A 27,494-nucleotide genomic window follows, 5' to 3' on the forward strand; every position below is an offset into this window, starting at 1 on the left:
AAAACCTTCAGTTCTACTCCGGGTTATACTCCTTCATTTGTTTCATAAATGTGGAGAGATGCCATGGGGTTTAGGCTTCAATGCAGGTTTAGGGAAGGAATATAGGCCCTGGGTACCTGATCGGCAGGAGCCCAGGGCACACTCAGTCAAAGAACATCAGCAATTCAGGAAAAAGTGGGCATACCATGCAAGAAAGAGGGCACTTTCTCACAGTCTCACATAGACGTTGAATAAGGTAGGGCTTAATGCTGACCCCTGGGGCACCACACAGCATAATGAGTGAGTGCAGCAGAGAAAGGAGGGGCAGTAACGTGTAAGGTCTGACCGTCTAGGATACCGATCTCCTCCAGACGTTGCAGCAGGATCTCATGGAAGACCGTGTCAAAGGCCGTGCTCAGAGCCCAGCAGAATTAATGCTGTAGTTCTGCCTGCATCCACGGAGATCCGTAACTGTTCTATGCCGGCCAGCAGAGCAGACTCGGTACTATGCCGAGGCCGGAACCCGTTTTGAGATATGTCTAGTATTAAGTTTGCTTCCACGTAATGAGTTAGGATCGAGTTGACATGTGATTCCGTGATTTTGGATAGAAACAGAGCCGCGAGATTGGTCAGAAGCTTTCTGGCTTGGACACGCCTACATTTTTTTTAGAAGGGGGAACTACCATGGCGTGCTTCCAGAGTTTAGGGACCACCGCCGAGGATAGGAATAGATACATTAGCTCCAAGCATTAAAGCGTCAGGTTTCATGGGGTACACTGAAGAAATATCAGACATCAAATGAAGGTGTATCTCAAATCTCAACTTTAGAACATTGATTTTCTGTACTATTTCAATGCAAAGTGGATGTTTAAAGTGCACCCACAGATTTGACAACTTCTGTATCTTTATTCATTTTTTCTAAAAGCCTCATCCACTACAGGGTCAAAGAGATTATAGTGTAAATCCTATATTCCCAATAGGCTCTGCGCATTGGAATAATATACCCTATTGACATAGGACTGAGGTCAGTATGTCTCTATCGAGTATATTAAACTTAATTGTGAGTGCCAGCTAGCTCAGAGGTCACTAGAAACTTTCTCGAATACTTAAGAAGGGATTAGTTTCTGACAACCACATAAACATGACAACTTTGTTTCTCCAAGAATAAAACGTATCTTTTCGTGGAAACAATAGATAACTATTTCACTCAGTCAATCGTGCATGCTTAGTTTCTACAGAGTTGCAGAGAAAATAGAGAGACGGGCGTCACAATAAAAGGGGTTTATTGAACAGTCTTATTTCTCATGCAAGAGATATGAACTGCTACAATTGTAAGACAGAATGCAAAGTATAATCCGTACAGCGTAAACAGTAATATAAAAATACTAATACAGCTATGACATAAAAATACATACATAAATAACACAGGCTAAAATACTCAACTGGTGCTTCTAAAATACGCCTACCCCAGTGTACATAACCTAGGTCTTGTACGAGGGAAGAAGTGTTGCCTTTAGAATAAGTTTAGTTTTGCCAAGAATTGCCAAAGGTTTCTCTAGGTTCTAATCGGCTCCATACCTTCGAATGAGAGAGGTTGGTATCTCTTTCACGGACTCGATTTCCCAACACCCCGCAAGGGGAGTCAAAAACACTGGAGCTGGATTTCTCGGCAGTGCGTCAGCTGGAGAGTTGGCTTCCTTCGGCACTTGCTGTAGGGAGCTGCGTCGTGCAAGTTGGAAGTCGAACTGCACCTAACCACACCGTGATTTGCCATAGCAAGTGAAGGTATATTTATACCTTGAAGGTGTTTTAAGAATGCTAGCTTTAACGTAAATTCGGGCATATGAACGTCATGAATGAACCCTTAAGGAATAGATGTTCATGTATAATAAATGAGTTCTTGGAGAAATCAATATTCAAGCAAGGGGCAGTCCCTAACGGCTTAATAGTCTGGTTTTCCAAGAAATCGTTGTGACGTAGATGAACGGATGGAAGTAGCCATGCCTGTATTTGGGTGCATGGGCTATGCCTAAATGAGGACTGGATTTCTATGCCTATATAAGAGCAATGTGAATTGTACCTATATAAGGGCATGAATCGAGAAATGCAATCGGAATCTAAAATCGCACACAAGATGCTCCTTGTCAAATGGAACAGTGACAAGGGCTTGCTGGACTTTTGGCTTAAAGCCAGATACGCGGAGCCAAGAGGACACTGGTATTAATGCCTAGTGCAGCAGTATCTGCAGAATCGAGTGCGCATCTGATTGAAGTATTAGAGATGGGTTTGCCCTATTTCTTGTCCGCTCTTTTTCTACTCCTCCGGGAGGTGTGGAAGGAGTTCCTCCATCTCGTCCCAGTGGGCACAATCGTATCTTGCTTGTAGTCACTGCTTATTAGCAATGCGTCAGATTGTGCAGCCACTCTTTTACCTGACGTATCAATAAGTTTACTTTCCTTACTGGGAGGGGGTGAGTCACTTTGTGCTCATGAGTGGGCCCTTTTTCTTGCATTGGACTTGGAGACCACAAGTCAATCTGGTGGAATCTGCCTTCTAATGTAAATTGGGTCTGAGGGTGACGCTCTGCATTTCTTTCCGACCCGGGGAGTAATGATGCGTGCTTGCGCAGGGTCTTTCTTACAAATGTCATCAGTATGATGAAGCATACTCTTGAGCATAGGGAGGTATTGTCCGCCCTATGCGTGGTGGATATAGTCTTAAAGAGGAAATCCTCTTCTAAGGGTCCTTATGTAAGGGTACCTGATTAAATGTAGCAGCCCTGCAGATAAGCTCCTGATAGGCGGTTATGTCATCAAGAGGTGAGGGCCTGGCCGGCTATAGATCGGGATCCGTGTCCCCTGGAGGGTCCATGTCATATGCTGACCAAGGGTCTGGTGCTTGTGGTGTGTCAGGACATCTGTGTCTTGCTCCCCTTGTGGAGACCCTAGAGGGGTAATATTAAGTGGGTCCCCCTGCGGATGTGAAGGAGATACTGAGGATGGTAGAGGAGGAGGGCCAGAGGGTAATGGTGGTGAAGGAGGAAGAGGAGGAAATAAAGGACGGGTTGCTTTATAAGTCTTTGTTTTCTTAGGAGGCATAGGCTGATCAATTACTTCCCGAAAGGAGAGTTGTTGCTTCTATGGCAATGGAAATGGTGTTGAGATCACGGCGTTAGCCAGGATATACTCAGTTAGTGTATATGCATTTGTTTCTGCTTGTTGTCAAGCTTTTCCTTCATCTTACGTAGAATTGGCTCTACAGAGTCCTTAAGTGCAAAATTTGAAGTTTTCAGGACCGACGAGTCCCCTGTGGTGCATGATGGGAGCAGGGAGGTTCTGGAGGTCTTAAAGGCACGGCACCAGTTTATTAACATTGTGTTTTTATCTATGAAGCCTATGGGCTAATTGCCTGTAATTACTTGTCTTTTTCTTTGAAAATAAAAGGCTATCTCAGTACACTAGAGGAGTGTATGTTCTTCATACAGAAATGCTTTAAATGTTAAATGTTAAATGTCGTATACTTGTAAAGCACACAGCTGCCCCAGCAAAGGGGCGTCCCGGCGCTGTATACCACTGGGGAACCCATCCTGGCTTTCCCTGTGGGATGGTCCCTACTGGGAATCCCCAAGGTGGAGCCAGGCATCCCCGGCGTTGATGGGGCCGTTGTGGAGATTAGGCAAGCTAATACCCAGAGTTGCCGAGTGGGACCCCAGGTTAGAGAAGGCACCAAGGCGAGAATTGTCGAGTCCGCTGACCCTGGCCCACGACCCTGCCGCATCGGGAATTGAACCCTGGTCCCGGGCAGACTTCTGCTCCCAGGTCTGCCGCCTCTAACCGGTGAGCCACACCACTCCACTTTACAAAGATATTTTTTATTTTGAATGAAAAATCCAATGCAATTTTGTCATCTTAGCCTGTGAAATGGTTTTAGGCTGCTTGTTTGTGTATATACATGTATATCTGTGTTTGAAGGTACTCCGTACAGGTTTGTGGGTAAACATACATATATATGTATTTTGTATATGCTACGGGGTCCCCCCACGTGGGCGGGACTATTCAGTGCCTATGGCTTTGATGAGTATCCCCCTAGAAGAGAACTAGGATTACAGGTAAGTACCTTATCCTTTTCATCCATACAGTTACATCTACTTTATCCACTAGCATTACTCACTTCTTGGTTTTTTAAATAAATACTTACCTCTGATCAGATCTTCCACTTGTAAGAATACACTTTTCAAATGCTTTGCTCCTCGCTTACTACTTCGGGAGGTAAAACAAATCCTTCATTAATCTGCTACTCTCCTTGCGCTCCCTCTTTTTAGTCTTTCTTTCACCCCTTTATCCAGTTCATCCCTTCACCCCCCATACTTCATTTGCAAGTTTAATTTCTCTACTTGCACTCTTTTCTTCTCTATTTCCCCATCTTCTCTCCGATACCAACATATCACGTAAATGTAATTTTTTTGTCCTCTAAACTGACTTTTGCATTCCAGCAGTCTGGGTCACTCACTTGATTCCAGATACAGCACACATACCCAATGCGTTCTACAGTGGAATCCATGGTGTCGTCTACCAAGTGTCGATTTGTCTGCCGGCGACCAAAGCCCTGCTCTTTGAAGATCTTGGTAAAGGTCAGCAGTTCCGCAGGTGACATCTCGAAGTAGGCGTAATACAGAAAGATGGTTTCCAGAAGCATTGCCTGCTCTCGGAGGCATTGCATGAACCACCGGGATACCTGGCGCTCTGTCTGCAGAACCAGTAAAGAAATTTCATCAGGGAAGAGGCTACGAATTTCACAGTACGTAACAATCACAGGAACACATCAAAGTACACACATTGTCAGAAAAGAAAAACAAGCATTGCAACAGCAATATACAATTTCAGATTAATTCCTAAGTGAGCCACCTTAAGGTACAGGAGCATTTGTCACTGGTGGATTGAAACAGTAAATCCTATCTCTCCTCTAGTCAGCATTCCCTTCATTAATGTCCCTCATTCGCTTCACTCTCTTCATACTGTCCCTTCAGGGACATACCTCAGCCCCTTCTCTCACTTGGCACCTTCCCTTCAGTGAAGCCAGTCAACCCCACCTCTGCTGGCGCCTTCCCTTCAGTGAAGCCCGTCAACCCCACGTCTACTGGCGCCTTCCCTTCAGTGAAGCCAGTCAACCCCACCTCTACTGGCGCCTTCCCTTCAGTGAAGCCAGTCAACCCCACCTCTACTGGCGCCTTCCCTTCAGTGAAGCCCGCCAACCCCACCTCTACTGGCGCCTTCCCTTCAGTGAAGCCCGTCAACCCCACCTCTACTGGGACCTTCCCTTCAGTGAAGCCCGTCAACCCCACCTCTACTGGCGCCTTCCGTTCAGTGAAGCCCGTCGACCCCACCTCTACTGGCGCCTTCCCTTCAGTGAAGCCCGTCAACCCCACCTCTACTGGCGCCTTCCCTTCAGTGAAGCCCGTCAACCCCACCTCTACTGGCGCCTTCCCTTCAGTGAAGCCAGTCAACCCCACCTCTACTGGCGCCTTCCCTTCAGTGAAGCCCGTCAACCCCACCTCTACTGGCGCCTTCCCTTCAGTGAAGCCAGTCAACCCCACCTCTACTGGCGCCTTCCCTTCAGTGAAGCCCGTCAACCCCACCTCTACTGGCGCCTTCCCTTCAGTGAAGCCAGTCAAACCCACCTCGACTGGCGCCTTCCCTTCAGTGAAGCCAGTCAACCCCACCTCTACTGGCGCCTTCCCTTCAGTGAAGCCAGTCAACCCCACCTCTACTGGCACCTTCCCTTCAGTGAAGCCCGTCCACCTCACCTCTATTGGCGCCTTCCCTTCAGTGAAGCCAGTCAACCCCACCTCTACTGGCGCCTTCCCTTCAGTGAAGCCAGTCAACCCCACCTCAACTGGCGCCTTCCCTTCAGTGAAGCCAGTCAACCTCACCTCTACTGGCGCCTTCCCATCAGTGAAGCCAGTCAACCCCACCTCTACTGGCGCCTTCCCTTCAGTGAAGCCCGTCAACCCCACCTCTACTGGCACCTTCCCTTCAGTGAAGCCCGTCCACCCCACCTCTACTGGCGCCTTCCCTTCAGTGAAGCCAGTCAACCCCACCTCTACTGGCGCCTTCCCTTCAGTGAAGCCAGTCAACCCCACCTCTACTGGCACCTTCCCTTCAGTGAAGCCCGTCCACCTCACCTCTACTGGCGCCTTCCCTTCAGTGAAGCCAGTCAACCCCACCTCTACTGGCGCCTTCCCTTCAGTGAAGCCAGTCGACCCCACCTCAACTGGCGCCTTCCCATCAGTGAAGCCAGTCAACCCCACCTCTACTGGCGCCTTCCCTTCAGTGAAGCCCGTCAACCCCACCTCTACTGACGCCTTCCCTTCAGTGAAGCCCGTCCACCCCACCTATACGGGCGCCTTCCCTTCAGAGTAGCCCGTCAACCCCACCTCTACTGGCGCCTTCCCTTCAGTGAAGTCAGTCACCCCCAGCTCTACTGGCGCCTTCCATTCAGTGAAGCCCGTCCACCTCACCTCAACTGGCGCCTTCCCTTCAGTGAAGCCCGTCAACCCCACCTCTACTGGCGCCTTCCCTTCAGTGCCTCTACTGGTGCCTTCCCTGCAGTGCCTCCACTGGCGCCTTCCCTTCAGTGAAGCCAGTCAACCCCACCTCTACTGGCGCCTTCCCTTCAGTGAAGCCCGTCCACCCCACCTCTACTGGCGCCTTCCCTTCAGTGAAGCCTGTCAACCCCACCTCTACTGGCGCCTTCCCTTCAGTGAAGCCCATCCACCCCACCTCTACTGGCGCCTTCCCTTCAGTGAAGCCCGTCCACCCCAGCTCTACTGGCGCCTTCCCTTCAGTGAAGCCCGTCCACCTCACCTCAACTGGCGCCTTCCCTTCAGTGAAGTCCGTCCACCTCACCTCAACTGGCGCCTTCCCTTCAGTGAAGCCCGTCAACCCCACCTCTACTGGCGCCTTCCCTTCAGTGAAGCCAGTCAACACCACCTCTACTTGCGCCTTCCCTTCAGTGAAGCCCGTCCACCCCACCTCTACGGGCGCCTTCCCTTCAGTGAAGCCAGTCAACCCCACCTCTACTGGCGCCTTCCCTTCAGTGAAGCCAGTCAACCCCACCTCTACTGGCGCCTTCCCTTCAGTGAAGCCCGTCCACCCCACCTCTACTGGCGCCTTCCCTTCAGTGAAGCCAGTCAACCCCACCTCTACTGGCGCCTTCCCTTCAGTGAAGCCAGTCAACCCCACCTCTACTGGCGCCTTCCCTTCAGTGAAGCCCGTCCACCCCACCTCTACGGGCGCCTTCCCTTCAGTGAAGCCAGTCAACCCCACCTCTACTGGCGCCTTCCCTTCAGTGAAGCCAGTCAACCCAACCTCTACTGGCCCCTTCCCTTCAGTGAAGCCCGTCAACCCCACCTCTACTGGCGCCTTCCCTTCAGTGAAGCCAGTCAACCCCACCTCTACTGGCGCCTTCCCTTCAGTGAAGCCCGTCCACCCCACCTCTACTGGCGCCTTCCCTTCAGTGAAGCCTGTCAACCCCACCTCTACTGGCGCCTTCCCTTCAGTGAAGCCTGTCAACCCCACCTCTACTGGCGCCTTCCCTTCAGTGAAGCCCGTCCACCCCACCTCTACTGGCGCCTTCCCTTCAGTGAAGCCCGTCCACCCCACTTCTACTGGCGCCTTCCCTTCAGTGAAGTCAGTCACCCCCAGCTCTACTTGCGCCTTCCCTTCAGTGAAGCCCGTCCACCTCACCTCAACTGGCGCCTTCCCTTCAGTGAAGCCAGTCAACCCCACCTCTACTGGCGCCTTCCCTTCAGTGAAGCCAGTCAACCCCACCTCTACTGGCGCCTTCCCTTCAGTGAAGCCCGTCAACCCCACCTCTACTGGCGCCTTCCCTTCATTGAAGCCCGTCAACCCCACCTCTACTGGCGCCTTCCCTTCAGTGAAGCCAGTCAACCCCACCTCTACTGGCGCCTTCCCTTCAGTGAAGCCCGTCCACCCCACCTCTACTGGCGCCTTCCCTTCAGTGAAGCCCGTCCACCCCACTTCTACTGGCGCCTTCCCTTCAGTGAAGTCAGTCACCCCCAGCTCTACTGGCGCCTTCCCTTCAGTGAAGCTCGTCCACCTCACCTCAACTGGCGCCTTCCCTTCAGTGAAGCCCGTCAACCCCACCTCTACTGGCGCCTTCCCTTCAGTGAAGCCCGTCAACCCCACCTCTATTGGCGCCTTCCCTTCAGTGAAGCCCGTCAACCCCACCTCTACTGGCGCCTTCCCTTCAGTGAAGCCCGTCAACCCCACCTCTACTGGCGCCTTCCCTTCAGTGAAGCCAGTCAACCCCACCTCTACTGGCGCCTTCCCTTCAGTGAAGCCCGTCCACCCCACCTCTACTGGCGCCTTCCCTTCAGTGAAGCCTGTCAACCCCACCTCTACTGACGCCTTCCCTTCAGTGAAGCCCGTCCACCCCACCTCTACTGGCGCCTTCCCTTCAGTGAAGCCCGTCCACCCCACTTCTACTGGCGCCTTCCCTTCAGTGAAGTCCGTCCACCTCACCTCAACTGGCGCCTTCCCTTCAGTGAAGCCCGTCAACCCCACCTCTACTGGCGCCTTCCCTTCAGTGCCTCTACTGGTGCCTTCCCTGCAGTGCCTCCACTGGCGCCTTCCCTTCAGTGAAGCCAGTCAACCCCACCTCTACTGGCGCCTTCCCTTCAGTGAAGCCAGTCAACACCACCTCTACTTGCGCCTTCCCTTCAGTGAAGCCCGTCAACCCCACCTCTACTGGCACCTTCCCTTCAGTGAAGCCCGTCCACCCCACCTCTACGGGCGCCTTCCCTTCAGTGAAGCCAGTCAACCCCACCTCTACTGGCGCCTTCCCTTCAGTGAAGCCAGTCAACCCCACCTCTACTGGCGCCTTCCCTTCAGTGAAGCCCGTCAACCCCACCTCTACTGGCACCTTCCCTTCAGTGAAGCCCGTCCACCCCACCTCTACGGGCGCCTTCCCTTCAGTGAAGCCAGTCAACCCCACCTCTACTGGCGCCTTCCCTTCAGTGAAGCCAGTCAACCCCACCTCTACTGGCGCCTTCCCTTCAGTGCAGCCCGTCAACCCCACCTCTACTGGCACCTTCCCTTCAGTGAAGCCCGTCCACCCCACCTCTACGGGCGCCTTCCCTTCAGTGAAGCCCGTCAACCCCACCTCTACTGGCGCCTTCCCTTCAGTGCCTCTACTGGTGCCTTCCCTGCAGTGCCTCCACTGGCGCCTTCCCTTCAGTGAAGCCAGTCAACCCCACCTCTACTGGCGCCTTCCCTTCAGTGAAGCCCGTCCACCCCACCTCTACTGGCGCCTTCCCTTCAGTGAAGCCTGTCAACCCCACCTCTACTGGCGCCTTCCCTTCAGTGAAGCCCGTCCACCCCACTTCTACTGGCGCCTTCCCTTCAGTGAAGTCAGTCACCCCCAGCTCTACTGGCGCCTTCCCTTCAGTGAAGCCCGTCCACCTCACCTCAACTGGCGCCTTCCCTTCAGTGAAGCCCGTCAACCCCACCTCTACTGGCGCCTTCCCTTCAGTGCCTCTACTGGTGCCTTCCCTGCAGTGCCTCCACTGGCGCCTTCCCTTCAGTGAAGCCAGTCAACCCCACCTCTACTGGCGCCTTCCCTTCAGTGAAGCCAGTCAACACCACCTCTACTTGCGCCTTCCCTTCAGTGAAGCCCGTCAACCCCACCTCTACTGGCACCTTCCCTTCAGTGAAGCCCGTCCACCCCACCTCTACGGGCGCCTTCCCTTCAGTGAAGCCAGTCAACCCCACCTCTACTGGCGCCTTCCCTTCAGTGAAGCCAGTCAACCCCACCTCTACTGGCGCCTTCCCTTCAGTGAAGCCGGTCAACCCCACCTCTACTGGCACCTTCCCTTCAGTGAAGCCCGTCCACCCCACCTCTACTGGCGCCTTCCCTTCAGTGAAGCCAGTCAACCCCACCTCTACTGGCGCCTTCCCTTTAGTGAAGCCTGTCAACCCCACCTCTACTGGCGCCTTCCCTTCAGTGAAGCCAGAAGCCAGTCAAACCCACCTCTACTGGCGCCTTCCCTTCAGTGAAGCCAGTCAACCCCACCTCTACTGGCGCCTTCCCTTCAGGGAAGCCCGTCCACCGAACCTCTACTGGCGCCTTCCCTTCAGTGAAGCCAGTCAACCCCACCTCTACTGGCGCCTTCCCTTTAGTGAAGCCTGTCAACCCCACCTCTACAGGCGCCTTCCCTTCAGTGAAGCCAGTCAACCCCACCTCTACTGGCGCCTTCCCTTAAGTGAAGCCAGTCAACCCTACCTCTACTGGCGCCTTCCCTTCAGTGAAGCCCTTCAACCCCACCTCTACTGGCGCCTTCCCTTCAGTGCCTCTACTGGCGCCTTCCCTTCAGTGAAGCCAGTCAACCCCACCTCTACTGGCGCCTTCCCTTCAGTGAAGCCCGTCAACCCCACCTCTACTGGCGCCTTCCCTTAAGTGAAGCCCGTCAACCCCACCTCTACTGGCGCCTTCCCTTCAGTGAAGCCAGTCAACCCCACCTCTACTGGCGCCTTCCCTTCAGTGAAGCCCGTCAACCCCACCTCTACTGGCGCCTTGCCTTCAGTGCCTCTACTGGCGCCTTCCCTTCAGTGAAGCCAGTCAACCCTACCTCTACTGGCGCCTTCCCTTCAGTGAAGCCCGTCAACCCCACCTCTATTGGCGCCTTCCCTTCAGTGAAGCCAGTCAACCCCACCTCTACTGGCGCCTCCCTTCAATGAAGCCCGTCAACCCCACCTCTACTGGCGCCTTCCCTTCAGTGAAGCCCGTCAACCCCACCTCTACTGGCGCCTTCCCTTCAGTGAAGCCCGTCAACCCCACCTCTGCTGGCGCCTTCCCTTCAGTGAAGCCCGTCAACCCCACCTCTATTGGCGCCTTCCCTTCAGTGAAGCCCGTCAACCCCACCTCTACTGGCGCCTTCCCTTCAGTGAAGCCCGTCAACCCCACCTCTACTGGCGCCTTCCCTTCAGTGCCTCTACTGGCGCCTTCCCTGCAGTGCCTCCACTGGCACCTTCCCTTCAGTGAAGCCAGTCAACCCCACCTCTACTGGCGCCTTCCCTTCAGTGAAGCCCGTCAACCCCACCTCTACTGGCGCCTTCCCTTCAGTGAAGCCCGTCAACCCCACCTCTACTGGCACCTCCCTTCAGTGAAGCCAGTCAACCCAACCTCTACTGGCGCCTTCCCTTCAGTGAAGCCCGTCAACCCCACCTCTACTGGCGCCTTCCCTTCAGTGAAGCCCGTCCACCCCACCTCTACTGGCGCCTTCCCTTCAGTGAAGCCCGTCCACCTCACCTCAACTGGCGCCTTCCCTTCAGTGAAGACCGTCAACCTCACCTCTACTGGCGCCTACCCTTCAGTGAAGACCGTCAACCTCACCTCTACTGGCGCCTTCCCTTCAGTGAAGCCCGTCAACCCCACCTCCATTCTGTGGCCTCACTCGCTACATCTTCGTTGCTACTGTGCATTTAGTGACTTCCTTCGCACCCATCTTTCTCCTGGCACCTTTACTTAAGTGATGTCTCTTGCTCTTATCTCCTGATCTCACTCTTGTCACTTTATCTGTAGTGGTGTCTCTGGCTCCTGATGATGCATAAATGGACTCCAGCATGTGTACGGGTAATAAGCCAGTCAACCCCACCTCAACTGGCGCCTTCCCTTCAGTGAAGCCAGTCAACCCCACCTCTACTGGCGCCTTCCCTTCAGTGAAGCCCGTCAACCCCACCTCTACTGGCACCTTCCCTTCAGTGAAGCCCGTCCACCCCACCTCTACTGGCGCCTTCCCTTCAGTGAAGCCCGTCAACCCCACCTCTACTGGCGCCTTCCCTTCAGTGAAGCCCGTCAACCCCACCTCTACTGGCGCCTTCCCTTCAGTGAAGCCCGTCCACCCCACCTCTACTGGCGCCTCCCTTCAATGAAGCCCGTCAACCACACCTCTACTGGCGCCTTCCCTTCAGTGAAGCCCGTCAACCCCACCTCTACTGGCGCTTTCCCTTCAGTGAAGCCAGTCAACCCCACCTCTACTGGCGCCTTCCCTTCAGTGAAGCCCGTCAACCCCACCTCTATTGGCGCCTTCCCTTCAGTGAAGCCAGTCAACCCCACCTCTACTGGCGCCTCCCTTCAATGAAGCCCGTCAACCCCACCTCTACTGGCGCCTTCCCTTCAGTGAAGCCCGTCAACCCCACCTCTACTGGCGCCTTCCCTTCAGTGAAGCCCGTCAACCCCACCTCTGCTGGCGCCTTCCCTTCAGTGAAGCCCGTCAACCCCACCTCTATTGGCGCCTTCCCTTCAGTGAAGCCCGTCAACCCCACCTCTACTGGCGCCTTCCCTTCAGTGAAGCCCGTCAACCCCACCTCTACTGGCGCCTTCCCTTCAGTGCCTCTACTGGCGCCTTCCCTGCAGTGCCTCCACTGGCACCTTCCCTTCAGTGAAGCCAGTCAACCCCACCTCTACTGGCGCCTTCCCTTCAGTGAAGCCCGTCAACCCCACCTCTACTGGCGCCTTCCCTTCAGTGAAGCCCGTCAACCCCACCTCTACTGGCACCTCCCTTCAGTGAAGCCAGTCAACCCAACCTCTACTGGCGCCTTCCCTTCAGTGAAGCCCGTCAACCCCACCTCTACTGGCGCCTTCCCTTCAGTGAAGCCCGTCCACCCCACCTCTACTGGCGCCTTCCCTTCAGTGAAGCCCGTCCACCTCACCTCAACTGGCGCCTTCCCTTCAGTGAAGACCGTCAACCTCACCTCTACTGGCGCCTACCCTTCAGTGAAGACCGTCAACCTCACCTCTACTGGCGCCTTCCCTTCAGTGAAGCCCGTCAACCCCACCTCCATTCTGTGGCCTCACTCGCTACATCTTCGTTGCTACTGTGCATTTAGTGACTTCCTTCGCACCCATCTTTCTCCTGGCACCTTTACTTAAGTGATGTCTCTTGCTCTTATCTCCTGATCTCCCTCTTGTCACTTTCTCTGTAGTGGTGTCTCTGGCTCCTGATGATGCATAAATGGACTCCAGCATGTGTACGGGTAATAAGCCAGTCAACCCCACCTCAACTGGCGCCTTCCCTTCAGTGAAGCCAGTCAACCCCACCTCTACTGGCGCCTTCCCTTCAGTGAAGCCCGTCAACCCCACCTCTACTGGCACCTTCCCTTCAGTGAAGCCCGTCCACCCCACCTCTACTGGCGCCTTCCCTTCAGTGAAGCCCGTCAACCCCACCTCTACTGGCGCCTTCCCTTCAGTGAAGCCCGTCAACCCCACCTCTACTGGCGCCTTCCCTTCAGTGAAGCCCGTCCACCCCACCTCTACTGGCGCCTCCCTTCAATGAAGCCCGTCAACCACACCTCTACTGGCGCCTTCCCTTCAGTGAAGCCCGTCAACCCCACCTCTACTGGCGCTTTCCCTTCAGTGAAGCCAGTCAACCCCACCTCTACTGGCGCCTTCCCTTCAGTGAAGCCAGTCAACCCCACCTCTACTGGCGCCTTCCCTTCAGTGAAGCCAGTCAACCCCACCTCTACTGGCGCCTTCCCTTCAGTGAAGCCAGTCAAACCCACCTCGACTGGTGCCTTCCCTTCAGTGAAGCCCGTCAACCACACCTCTACTGGCGCCTTCCCTTCAGTGAAGCCCGTCAACCCCACCTCTACTGGCGCTTTCCCTTCAGTGAAGCCAGTCAACCCCACCTCTACTGGCGCCTTCCCTTCAGTGAAGCCAGTCAACCCCACCTCTACTGGCGCCTTCCCTTCAGTGAAGCCAGTCAACCCCACCTCTACTGGCGCCTTCCCTTCAGTGAAGCCAGTCAACCCCACCTCTACTGGCGCCTTCCCTTCAGTGAAGCCAGTCAAACCCACCTCGACTGGCGCCTTCCCTTTAGTGAAGCCTGTCAACCCCACCTCTACAGGCGCCTTCCCTTCAGTGAAGCCAGTCAACCCCACCTCTACTGGCGCCTTCCCTTCAGTGAAGCCAGTCAACCCTACCTCTACTGGTGCCTTCCCTTCAGTGAAGCCCTTCAACCCCACCTCTACTGGCGCCTTCCCTTCAGTGCCTCTACTGGCGCCTTCCCTTCAGTGAAGCCCGTCAACCCCACCTCTGCTGGCGCCTTCCCTTCAGTGAAGCCCGTCAACCCCACCTCTATTGGCGCCTTCCCTTCAGTGAAGCCCGTCCACCCCACCTCTACTGGCGCCTTCCCTTCAGTGAAGCCAGTCAACCCCACCTCTACTGGCGCCTTCCCTTCAGTGAAGCCCGTCAACCCCACCTCTGCTGGCGCCTTCCCTTCAGTGAAGCCCGTCAACCCCACCTCTACTGGCGCCTTCCCTTCAGTGAAGCCCGTCCACCCCACCTCTACTGGCGCCTTCCCTTCAGTGCCTCTACTGGCACCTTCCCTTCAGTGCCTCTACTGGCGCCTTCCCTTCAGTGCCTCTACTGGCGCCTTCCCTTCAGTGAAGCCCGTCAACCCCACCTCTACTGGCGCCTTCCCTTCAGTGAAGCCCGTCAACCCCACCTCTACTGGCGCCTTCCCTTCAGTGAAGCCCGTCAACCCCACCTCTACTGGCGCCTTCCCTTCAGTGAAGCCCGTCAACCCCACCTCTACTGGCACCTCCCTTCAGTGAAGCCAGTCAACCCAACCTCTACTGGCCCCTTCCCTTCAGTGAAGCCCGTCAACCCCACCTCTACTGGCGCCTTCCCTTCAGTGAAGCCCGTCCACCCCACCTCTACTGGCGCCTTCCCTTCAGTGAAGCCCGTCCACCCCACCTCTACTGCCGCCTTCCCTTCAGTGAAGCCCGTCCACCTCACCAAACTGGCACCTTCCCTTCAGTGAAGCCCGTCAACCTCACCTCTACTGGCGCCTTCTCTTCAGTGAAGCCCGTCCACCCCACCTCTACTGGCGCCTTCCCTTCAGTGAAGACCATCAACCTCACCTCTACTGGCGCCTTCCCTTCAGTGAAGCCCGTCAACCCCACCTCCATTCTGTGGCCTCACTCGCTACATCTTCGTTGCTACTGTGCATTTAGTGACTTCCTTCGCACCCATCTTTCTCCTGGCACCTTTACTTAAGTGATGTCTCTTGCTCTGATCTCCTGATCTCCCTCTTGTCACTTTCTCTGTAGTGGTGTCTCTGGCTCCTGATGATGCATAAATGGACTCCAGCATGTGTACGAGTAATAAGTGACCGCGCTACAAACAAGCCACCTCGCATCCTCCTTCCATGAATATTATTTTCAATTTTCACTGTAGTCTGCATGTATAGTATGTCTATTCTGAGTGTCCAATGCTTAGGCAGCAATTTCACACATGTATCTTTGCATTCTGCACAGAGTTACAGCTCAAACAAATGTAATCTTAGTTTTCAAGATACTGCAAACAACATCAGGTCAATTGTCCCTCCTTCATTTACCAGATTTTAACAAAGTGTACAGTTACCACGACATCGCTGAATGACACAATTCCTGTAAGTGTTTACCCAATAATCGTTTTTTGAATGATAAAACAACAGATTATATGCATATTCCGTATAGTTTGGGCAGAAAGCGGAGGTACCAGAAAGCTCAAAACAGAGTCCACATGTGCACATGGTTACACAGATACCATTGTTTAACCAATGAGTTCTATATCTATCAACAACTACAATGCATGGAATGATGATGTTTTATAAATCTTATAGAGATCACACTAAGGCAGTAACATATATATACTGACAACATGAATATGGTGATAAACTCAGAAGTTTGAAGTGACCATTATAATTAATTTGAACATGATGTGTGGTTAAAATATATGTTTGTTTACGGTTTTTTACAGAGGCCCCTGAAGAAGGGACAACGGTCACGAAATGCATCGGGCCAACTATTTCAACTATCGCCGAATGATTCATAATATTTGCATGAATGCCAATATAATGCATTAGAAAAATATGTTTCTTACAATGAAATGATGACAATGATTGTTCAAAATTGAAACTGGTTATGAATCTAATAACAAGAACATTATGATGTTAATAAATGTGAAAACCACACGATAACAAATCGTCAGTTTGAAACAAATGGTTCTTTAATATATAGAAAAGGAGGAAAAAAGTAAAATAGCGCTGTGCGTTTGGCAGGGTTGTGATATTTTATCACTAACCACATTTGTCACAACTGTCAGCTCTGCCTGGTCTGAACCCAGTCCGATTGTATAAGCACTCCCACACCCCAACCTGAAGCCATAAAAATGACAAGTCAGCTGGAAGACGTAATCCTGGTTGAATGGACGTCAACAGCAGTAACACTGACACTAAAGGGCAAAAGAACAAAGTGTCGTGTATTTCTATAGGTTCTGAATCGATCCCCCTATTCCTGACCCTATTCTGGTTAAACTTACTAGCTAGTTAACTAACAATCAGCCCATGAGGCAAGAAAACCCCCATGATGCAGATACCGTTATCTGACGCAGTCACACTACGGCACAGGAACGTGTTATCTGATTAGGTCATAACGCTTGAGATCTAATTAGACAAGCGATATTCCTCCAGCCCCTGATAAGGCATACGACGTTCTCATAACAAATCAAACCTATGACAACCTGGATAATCCGTGCGGCCATTGTTTTGATTTCACAGAGAACTTTAGTAAAGAATGTGCTAACGAGCAAGTCGTATGACATCTTTATTGACGTACCTATGTCCATCCTTACGTCAATCTCGGCACCTTTAAGGTATAAATATTGCCGACCTTGCCCTATGCAAACACACGCGTGGTGACAAGACGGAGCAGCCATACTTGCCGAAGCAGAGAGCAGAAGCAGACCCCGCAGGCAGCAGCCCCGCCTTCCTGACGCGCTGAGAGACGCGCTGCTATCTCAAGCCGAGAGACCCAGCACCGGCGCTTCCGGGTAGCCCTCGCAGGCAGCCTGGAATATCGAGAGCAGAGAAAGAGATACCATTCCTCATTCATCCTAAATTCCAGGTACAGAACTGAATAACCCCTCCTAGAGAATTCTTTAGTTATTCACTTGGCAAAAACAAACTTAACTTAAACTGTAACTTTCTATTCCCGCCCACGCATTAGACTTAGGTCAGGTACACGGGGTAGGCGTATTTAGAAACACCAGTTGAGTACGTTTAGTCAAATGTATATGTGTATGTAAATATATTTTAATCATTTTAAACATCATATGGCTCAGAAACCATATCAATGTTTTTACAGTATTATTTTATACTATTGCTTCTAATGTATGCACTTTACTTAACTATAAGTATTGCAATAATATCGATCCATTTCTCTTGTACGAGAAAAGAGACTGATCAATAAATAACATCTTTTATTGAACACGCCCGTCTCTTCCTTTTCTCTACATTCTGATGAGACTAAGAATGCACGTACTGACTGAGTAAAATAATTGCCTTGTGCTCACACGACTCTCGAGATTGACTCTTGATTAGGGGAGAGCAAAGTTGTCATGTTCTATGGTTGTCAGAAACTAAATCCCTTCTTGTCTAATCAGGGGAGTTAATTCCTTCCTTGAACATTCGAGAAAGTTTCTAGCGAACTCTGAGCTTAGCTGGCAAACCCAAAAATTAAGTCTAGTATCGACAGTAGTAGACCTAGTTAACGTCTGGCCTAGGCCTTTACTGCTGTAGGTACTATTCCAATGCGCAGAGCCTATTGGGAAAATAGGAGCTACACTACAAAAGGACTTCTTTGAACAAACTCCAGCAAGGTTTCCAGAATAATATATTTCCTAAAAGGGCTGCACTTTCTGCTCCCCAAAGCCTGGAAATAGAGAGACTTATTAGGAGGTTGAGGAGTGCTAAGGGGTTGTCCGTCACATGAATATAAACCTGTGTTACGTACACAGATGGGCAAGCATTAACCTTTTCCCTATGGCTACTGAAACTCACATTAAACCTGGTCTGTATACTTTGAACCTCAGAACGTTTGTCCTCATGTTTGAGCACATCCAACGCAGGGAATCCAGACGAAGGCGCCCAGAGGGACCGGAAGTCATCTCTCTTGGCGCCTTCTTCTTCAGTGATGTTTCTCACTCCCATCTCTGTCAGCACTTTCCTTTCAGTCACGCAGATCGGTTCAAAAGGACAAGAGGACACGATTCACCTTTGTCCGAATTGTGACGGGCATCATACTATTTTTAGCATTACTCTTTCAGTATTGAATCTTGCTTTGAAGGCAGAGAAAATAACTCATGTCATTGTTTGATTTCAGCTGTGTTTCTGCACAGCTTTTCAAATGCTTCAATGCTAACGACGGGCAGCACACGTCCTTAACTCAACTTCTAAAAACTGGACTAACACGTCCAAGCACTGAAGCCAGGCAATACGCACCAGGTGAAGTTTGGACGCTGTAACAGTTCTTTTGCAGTGTTATATTTCATTTCTACAGTACTTTGACATGTCAAAATGTTTCACTTCAACCACCCCAAGCCTTTTGGCCTGCTGGTGGTAAACCATGCATGAAGTGGACTTAGTGGAAGTCTTATTTCCTCAATTTCATTTTCACTACTGATGAAGACGGGAAGATGTCTCCAGAAAGAAAAAAGAGAATTTTACTACATTCAGCAGGCCCAGTAGGTCTGAAAGCTTATGAGGAAATGACTAAAGCTTTGGCAGGTGGAGATGCCAATGTTTTTGATGCCATTATTAATGATTTTGACAACTATTTAGCACCAAAAGTTTGCATAGCTATCGTAAGGTTTACGTTTTTCCATAGGAAACAAGAAGCTAATCAAACGATTGATGGGTAGGTGTCTGCCTTGAGGAATCTAGCCGCTGATTGTAAGTTCGACCATTTGTAATATCAATTCATTAGAGATCAAGTGGTTATGCATGCTAAAGACTCTGCCATTCAAGAGAGGTTATGGATCAGTGGGGATGCAGAACTTAAGGATATTCTAAACATCGTTAGAAAGGCTAAAATGTCTAGCTGTAGTTCCTGTTTTGCTTAGAGATTATGTTGAGAAGGAGTTGGAGAAATCGGTTAAGGCTGACATTATCGAGCCAGTTGAGTCGGCTGAATGGATTTCTCCGATTGTGGTGGTCAGATGTAGCAATGGCAAGTTGAGGTTGTGTATTGATCTTAGACATTTGAATAACATATTAGTGGACAAGTTTGCTCTTCCTAAGATTTTGGAGAGGTTATCTCTTGTAAAGAATGCCAGGTGGTTTTCTTCCATTGATCTTTCCGCTGCCTACCACCAGCTTTCACTAGCTAAGGAGAGTAAGCAGCTTATCGCCTTCATTATACCTTTTGGATGTTACCAATACAAAAGACTTCCTTTTGGTTTGGCCTCTGCTGCTGCGATTTTTCAAAGGTTACTTCCAATGAAGTTTTGACATTTCTTGACAGGACTTTCATTGAGTAAGGTTTACCTGTTCAAGTCATTTCGGGCAATGGTATTAAACTGGTATTAAACATAGGACGACATCCTTTTACAACCCTCGAGGTAATGGTATGATTGAAAGGTTCAATAGGATGTTGAAAAACTCTATTCAAATGGCTATTCAAAGCGGTTCAGATTGGGAAGTTCACATTTTCAAGATCATGTGGATGTATAGGACTACTCTTCGTGACGCTTTGGAAGTGTCCCCTCTTGACATTATGAGGGGTCGTGGTGCTAGAACTAAGTGTAACCCTGAATGCATGTTGAAGGCTGCAACCAGCATTGTACTTGTTGATGTAATAAGGTCTAGGATTGTTAAGGAACACAACAAGTATAAAGAAATGTACAATTTAAAACGTAACTCAAAGGATGTTTGCATCAAGGTGGGTTGCTGGGTTAAAGTAAAAAAAAAACCTTGGATGGTGAGGAAGGGTGAAAGCCAGTTCTCTGAGCCCGAGAGTCATAAAGGTTCTAGGAAATGCTGAGCAATTGCCTGATGGTAAGGTATGGAACCTTAAATGTGTAGCAATTTAACATAATTGTCCTAATTTCGTTCAAAAACCTTCTTCTGGTGATGTGGGCTTAAGGAAATGTATTGGTTCTCCTAACCCTCATTCTGATTGGGACATTCGTTCTGATGGAACGTGTTCAAATGATTCTGGGGGCAACACCAATATTTGCACTGGGTCGTCCATAACTGAAGATATTAGTGTTAGAAGTGATCTGTTTGTACCTCATGCATCTGTTGTTCCTGCTTGCAATGAGGAAAGCGTTTCAGTATGGTGTGATAAACGCATCCGTGTTAAACCCAAGTGGATGACGGATTTTGTTTGCGATGATGGATGTTAATAATTATCTTAATCCTGTTTTTTATTGTTCTTTTAAGGGGGGATGTGTTGTGTCTTTAATTGTAAGTATTCCATTCATTGAAATGTGAGCACTTACTATTCCTGGTCTCGCTCGGGTTGTCCATGTCAGCACGGCATTCTAGAGTGCGGTCAGTGGACGTTGGAGCCGGGCAGGAGGGGAGGCTGATTTTATATATCAGCGTTTCTACTGAAATAAAGCTCCTATTTGATTCTACTTGTGTTCGGCTCCACGTTACAAGGGGGCACCAGGCAGAACCTCCTTTCTGTAAGTGAGAGGTAAATGCCAAAGGGGCTTGCTATTCTGACTCACGCAATGCCCACATTTTCACATAAGCACTAACTTGATTTCCTTGAGCACGTTAAATTACGCTGTTGTCGGATAAAATGCTAATGCACGAACGGGTGGATTTTTGTGCGTGTAACTGGCGCAGCATAAGGTGTTACTCTCCACAAGACCCCCACATTCCCAGTCTTGGGGAGGACTCACTCTGAAATGGTTGTGTTCACTGTGTGATATCGGCTTTTCACTGGATAACCATGTGAAGTGTGGATATCTTATGACCCGGGCCACTGGAATTATGCGATTGTGCAGTCACAGTGATCTCTATGATAGATTTCCCGCATTTGCCACTTAATCCATCATGTCGTATAATCTGCAGATTTTAACAAACAATAAATCATTCTAACTCAAAAGGCTCAAAAGTGAAAGATGCAGCGACCCAAGTTTAAAAATGTTGAAATAATGAAGTAATACTATTACAAACTATGCTGCATTATGCCACATCATTTGCCTTTTCTTGCCACATAATTTACTCAATCCTTGGCCCACTCCAGCCCCATAAGTCCAGTGGCCCTGCTTATTACCAATCTTAGCACTGTGAGTGTCGGCAGAGTTGGAGCTATAAAACTTCAGGTTCAGAGTATCTGATGACTCCATCTTATCATCGATAGCGTTTTTCCAGGTCTGGGCTTCCAAAGAAGCACCTAATGCATTCTGAGATAAGTTGTATCCTTCATTCAGCTGAACCAATAGTACTAATACAAAGCTTTGTAAAACGAATGAAGGTGGTGTTCATAGTAAAATGGAGCCACCTGGTCCCCACTACCATATCAAGCCCTGAAATAAATGTAAGAGTTAAATAGTTCTCTCCTGAAATACCCTTTAATCTTAGTTTCCAACGTAAAAACATTAGCTTTCAGACAAAGTTTGGGGAATATATTACATCATTTGCACATTTGTGGGCCTCCAAATAACCTTTCACCCCAAGGGCTCAGATTTGCACACTATGCGCGCACCATATGGCCCATCTCCTAGACACATCATGCTGTGGAAATGTTTCAAAGGTTGACAGGTATGATGTAGAACAAGAAATAAGAACGAACACAGGTAGGACATGGGTCAGTACTCTGGGAGTCCCAGTCATTTAACAGATCAATAAATCCAGTCTGGGGTCTTCAAAGAGCGACTACACGCGGATATAACCCAAACCGTTTAGGAGGTTTTACTTTTGCCATCTGGGACTTCATAGTGGGATAAACAAGACAAGTCCAAGACTGCAAACAAAAACAAAAAAAGCACACAACCCTAGAGAGGATGGGTTGAAATACTTGTGCATTCTGGGACTGCCGCAGGAGGTGGCTAGGTGCTGGGGCTCAAGGGTGAAGGAAGCAGGAGTGGGCGGGAGAGTGGCTGGGCCGCAGAAGGTGGGAAGGTGATAGGGCTTAAGGGTGAAGGAAGCAGGAGTGGGCGGGCCGCAGGAGGTAGCTAGGTGATGGGGCTCAAGAGTGAAGGAAGCAGGAGTCGGGGGAAGGGTGGCCGGGGCCGCAGGAGGTGGCTAGGTGATGGGGTTCAAGGGTGAAGGAAGCAGGAGTGGGCGGGAGGGTGGCCGGGGCCGCAGGAGGTGGCTAGGTGATGGGTTCAAGGGTGAAGGAAGCAGGAGTCTGCAGGAGGGTGCTTGGAGCCGCAGATGATGGGGCTCAAGGGTGAAGGAAGCAGGAGTGGGCGGGAGGGTGGCCGGGGTCGCAGGAGGTGGCTAGGTGATGGGGCTCACGGGTGAAGGAAGCAGGAGTCTGCAGGAGGGTGACTGGAGTTGCAGGTGATGGGGCTCAAGGGTGAAGGAAGCAGGAGTGGGCGGGAGGGTGGCCGGGGTCGCAGGAGGTGGCTAGGTGATGGGGCTCACGGGTGAAGGAAGCAGGAGTCAGCGGGATGGTGACTGGAGCTGCAGGAGGTGGCCGGTGATCGGGCTCAAAGGTGAAGGAAGCAGGAGTCTGCAGGAGGGTGACTGGCGCTGCAGGCCAATAACCGGGCTCTCATCACAGAGAGAAGACACATAGCAAGTACCCTAAGACTCCAAACTCATTACTACGTACCACAAGGCTCATGAGGCTTGCTATCGACTCCATGTCATGTACTGAGGTTCAGACCAGAGGAGAAGCATTACTAGGCAGAGTAATTTAACAGTGCTGTGACAGAAACTAATCAGCTATATAGATACTAAATGCCAGCACTTTAATCTGCCTAAAGATGAGGGGGAAACAGCAAGGTCTGTTTACATTTTACTTATGATGTATATACAATACCGCTAACAACAACTCTAAAAAGAACTTAAAACTTTTTGATCATCTCAGTATTAAAGAGCCCTCACATAATTAATGATCATCTGCCCTTATGACTCATGCAATAGGATATGACATGGATTATTAATTCACTGATCACAAATATTTAGCATATTTTTAGAATGGTTTTTGAAAATTCTAATGAACAGGAGGTATTTGTTGTTACGACTGTGAATCCTGTATTTGGGATATAATCCATTTATCATTAGTAAAATGTGAATAGACCTTGCGGTTTTTCCTTTTGCTTTTGGCAGATTAAAGTGCTGGCATTTAATATGTGCATAAGTAATACATTTCTTTCACAGAACTATTACTTAATTGATTGTGATACTAGAAGTCTGCATAGCACCTTGTACTCTACATTACCAGGCACTCCCAGCTTACTAGTGCAGGAAGGTTACCACAGCCCGTAGGTCCTGGAGGCTGGCACAGAGACATTACCACACCCTGCACCTTGTAGAGCCCCCCCAAAGACTTGTATGCACATACCATTGGCCTCTGGGAGGCCGGTGCCAGCACCTGATCAGCCTATCCCTAAACCCCAAGGCCCGCACATGAATACATACCATGAGGTTCCCGTGTGTCTCCCATGTTGGAGCTTCGGCTTTAGCCAAATCTTCAAACTGCTTCCGAGTCTTTGGAATCAGGTCCTTTTCCAGTTTATCCACACACTTCAAGTACTCCGCCTGCAAAAGAATGAATCAGTACCAGTCGAAGAGGAGTTTGCATTGTCAAGCTGTGGCACGGTTAGCTGACAGCCTATTAACACTGCCATGTGCACTATGAAAGAGAGGCAACATGCAAAGAAACTAAGCGTGCCACAGGACGACAGATCCAGTGAAGCCCCAGAGCCTCAACATTCCCTCAAATCAGGAGTGCATTAGGAGTCGAAGAAGAGTGGCGCAGGCGCCATCACCTTGATATGTAATGTGTAGGGGTGCAGGTTCAGCCTGCAATGGACAGCTGTATAAGCTAAACAAGCTTCAAAGTGTATTACTGGCAGGTGGAGGGAGGGTAGAGATAGCGAACACTCTTCAACACTTTGGTTCCGCGACAGAAGGTGAACTGGGCGCAAGCTGCAGGTTCCATTTACTAAACCCGGTCAGGAAGCTAGACTACGATCTGAGCACATTACCAAGAGGAGTGAGTCTGTGGTATAAAAATGGCATGTGCCTATATAGATATAAGTGGCTGGATGTAGAGCGAGTGGGTGTATGTCGGTGGAGGTGCTACTGGTGGGGATGCAAAGCACACCAGGGGAGCTGGAAATAGAAAGGATTCTGAACAGCAAAGCTGTCGCGAATGCGAGGAAAGAAGTCATGGAAGAATAAAGACGTGCTTGGATCATGGCAAAAACAGCAGGTCAACTTCAGAGAAATGTAAAAGCTAATATTCTTTTATCTGCCCAAGTGGCCAACTTGCACAGTTGCTTCAATGGTTCTGTTTTTTTTTGTTTTTTTTTTTATAAATCGAGCAGGTTCTTTGCCAGAAATGTTTTAAATTCAATGTATATGCGCACTAGGTCTCGCCTACCCGGCAGAGCAAGTTGTCTGGTTGAGAAAGAACTATTGTGAACTTCCAGTGGGCTTCCAGTCCAAGCGTTGCTAACCACTGGTTGACTTTACTGCCCTGCAATTTGCTTCCTTCTTAGTCAATGGCTTGTCTTGGTCTTCCTGTGTTTGTCCGTCACATGGAGCACATCCCCTTTGTGATCCCTTGACTGGCTAACTCGTATCCGTCCTCTGCTCCCATATAGGGACCTATGTTCCTTTTCATTCACCACTACATGAGCATGAGAGTGCATTGTGGGGATCTGGAAGTTTATAAAATATCTACTTATCCAAGGGACAGAATGCTACAGAAGGTAAATGTTACTTATCCAGTAAGCATCTGTTCTTGGCATGTAGGACTGTAGATTTACATGCTTTGCATACTTCTGCCATCTAGTGTTTGGTCTGGATGTTTGCAAGTAGATTTTGTTTGAAGAAGTCTTTCCAGTCACGAGATGACGACTCCTTTCGGTGATAGTGCGCATGGGCATCAGCTCCATGGTTAGACTGTTTCCCCGCAGAGGGTGAGAAATGGAGTGAGGAACCGTAGAATAGATGTCCATGTATATGAATGTACATTAAGATGTACAATCGCTGCAGTAGACCACGGAGGAGGGTGAGCGCATGCGAATCTACAGCTCTACATGTCAAGAACAGAAGCTTACTGGGTAAGTAATATTTCCTGTTCGAGGGATGTGAGCTGAAGATCACATGCTTTGCATAGACTATATAGCCGTACTCTCCCAACTCAGTGGCTAACCTGTAGTGGCTGTAGTTGTGTTTTAGGTACTGCTTGGCCTACATTTGCCTGTTGTCTTGAGGGACAAATCTACACAATAGTGTTTGGTGATTGTGTGCGGTGTAGATCATGTTGCTGCCTTACAAATGTCAGCTATGGGGCTATTTCCCAAAAAATGCCATAGTAGCCCCTATTTTACGAGTAGAATGCGCCCCAGGGGGTGCTAACAAAGACCTCTTTGTTTTAGTATAACACGCCAGGATACATTTTCCAATCCATCTTTAATACCTGACTTAGAAATAGGATTGCCCTTGTGAGGTGGAGAAAAAGGAACAAATAGTTGTTTCGTTTTCCTGAACTCTTTGGTTCTTTCCATGTAGTAAAGTATAGCACGTCTAACATCGAGTGTATATAGAGCTCGTTCTGCTACAGAATCAGGTTGATGAAAGAAAACAGGTAACAACTGACATTGATATGAACAGCAGAAACTGCTTTAGGGAGAAATTTAGGATTACTACGAAGAACCACTCTATCCTTGTATAGCTGAAAGAAAGGCTCCTGTATAGTCAATGCCTGAAGCTCACCAACTCTCTTTAATGAAGTTATCGCTATAGGGAAAGCGGCTTTTCCATGACCAGAATTGCAACTGGCATTTGTGCATTGTTTCAAAAGGTGTACCCATTAGCCTTGTAAGAACTATGTTTAATTTCCACTCTGGAGCAGGGGGAATTCATGCTCTAGTAGTAGGGCTTTCCAGCCTCTTAAGAGAATATTCATGCAGTCTGATGGTAATTGTAAATAACCAAACTATGGCTTCAGGAGCCAAATCATTAGGTTGAGTTCTTTGAGATTTTGATTTCTCCATGGCTCTGAGAGAGGGTGTGAGATTTAACTTTTGATGTGGAACCACAGAGTTCTAACAGGGTAGTGAACCAAGGTTGTTGAGGCCAAGTAGGGGCTATTAAGATCAGTGTTAGAGAGTCTGAACTTCCGAACCAGTAACAGAATTAGTGGTAGAGGCAGAAAATCGTAAGCAAATTTCCCTGACCAATTCTTCCATAGATTATAGCCTTTGGAAGCTTGGTGTGGGAACCTAGATGCAAAGTTTGGGCATTTTGCACTGTGCGCTGTACAAAACAAATCTATTTGTGGAAATCCCCTTATTTTTAAAAGTAGGGAAGAAGAACTTGTGGATGATGTTCCCACTCGTGGATTTGAATCCTGTGTCTGTTGAGCAAGTCTGCAATCCGATTGTCTACTCCTGGAAGGTGTTCTGCTAGGAGATATATTTTGTGGTGAATTGCCCAATTCCAAATGCTTTGTGCAAGACGCGACAGTTGGCGAGAGTGCGTAATACATGTGCGGACTAATTCAGTCTTGCCTAGAAGTTGGGCGAGATAACTTGAGTGCTAGAAACACAGCTAGCAGTTCTAGGTAGTTTTTATTTATTTATTTATTTATTCATTCAGAGTTTTATATAGCGCGAACAAGATCTTTACAGATAGAGCGCTTCACAGAAACAGGGGGTGACGATAGCATGAGGGTGACGCGACATAATATTGGGTGCAATATAAACTTCAGTAGCATGATCGGATAGCAGTCATGTTCTAATAGAATGTCAGTAAACAATCAGATAAGCGAAAATAAAAGACGATACTGAGTCTTACATACAATTACGATAAAAATCAGGAGAACTTATGCTAAAGGGATGGCTTATGCCAGTATCTAAAAGTTACAGGGAGCAAGGGGAAGGGGCCTCGATATACAGTAGGCTAACATGAATAGTCTAATAATAGATATTTAGAGAGTAGCATACAAGGATCGACTGACTATCATGTAATTGTGGCAAACAAGAGGAATAAACAAATCTAGATCATGCAAAATATGACATTATTTGACCTTAGACAAACATGAAACCAGTAATACCCAAGCGGCACGAAAGTCAATGAGGAACAGACATTAAAGTTCAGGTGAACTTAGCCATGAGGATGGCTTTCACCTCTTTCTTAAAGAAGGCCGTGGAGGAGATCAGCCTGGTTTCGGGAGGGAGTGCGTTCCAGATCCTCGGCGCCATTCCTGAGAAGGAGCGTTTGTATGTTTTTTCCTTCCGGAATCTGTGAGGTTTCAAGAGTAGATTTTTTGAACTTCTATTGGATCTCGACCCTCCTGATATAGTTAGCTTTTGAGTGAGGTAGTTAGGTGCATTGTGGTGTACAGCCGCGTGTGTCATCACAGCAATTTTCAGTTGTATTCTGGCTTCAAAGGGCAGCCATTTCAGAGATTTCAAGTCAGGGGTTATATGAGAGTGTTTTCTTGAGCCCGTGATGAGTCTCGCGGCAGCGT

The 27,494-nt window shown here is 49.5% G+C and overlaps 1 protein-coding gene across 2 annotated transcripts in view; it reads right to left on the reverse strand.

The window, feature by feature from the left end:
- NUP188 (nucleoporin 188) overlaps positions 1 to 27,494 on the reverse strand; it is a 761,473-nt gene that overhangs the window by 576,258 nt on the left and 157,721 nt on the right. For both annotated transcript variants that reach the window (XM_078646272.1, XM_078646271.1), the window contains exons 8-9: positions 23,429 to 23,548; positions 4,514 to 4,725 (exon numbers count right to left, since the gene is read on the reverse strand). In XM_078646272.1, the coding sequence (XP_078502398.1) occupies positions 4,514 to 4,725; positions 23,429 to 23,548 (332 nt within the window). The remainder of the gene's footprint in view (positions 1 to 4,513; positions 4,726 to 23,428; positions 23,549 to 27,494) is intronic.

This window comes from Lissotriton helveticus, chromosome 5_1, assembly GCF_964261635.1.
Source record: "Lissotriton helveticus chromosome 5_1, aLisHel1.1, whole genome shotgun sequence".
Taxonomy (NCBI): domain Eukaryota; kingdom Metazoa; phylum Chordata; class Amphibia; order Caudata; family Salamandridae; genus Lissotriton; species Lissotriton helveticus.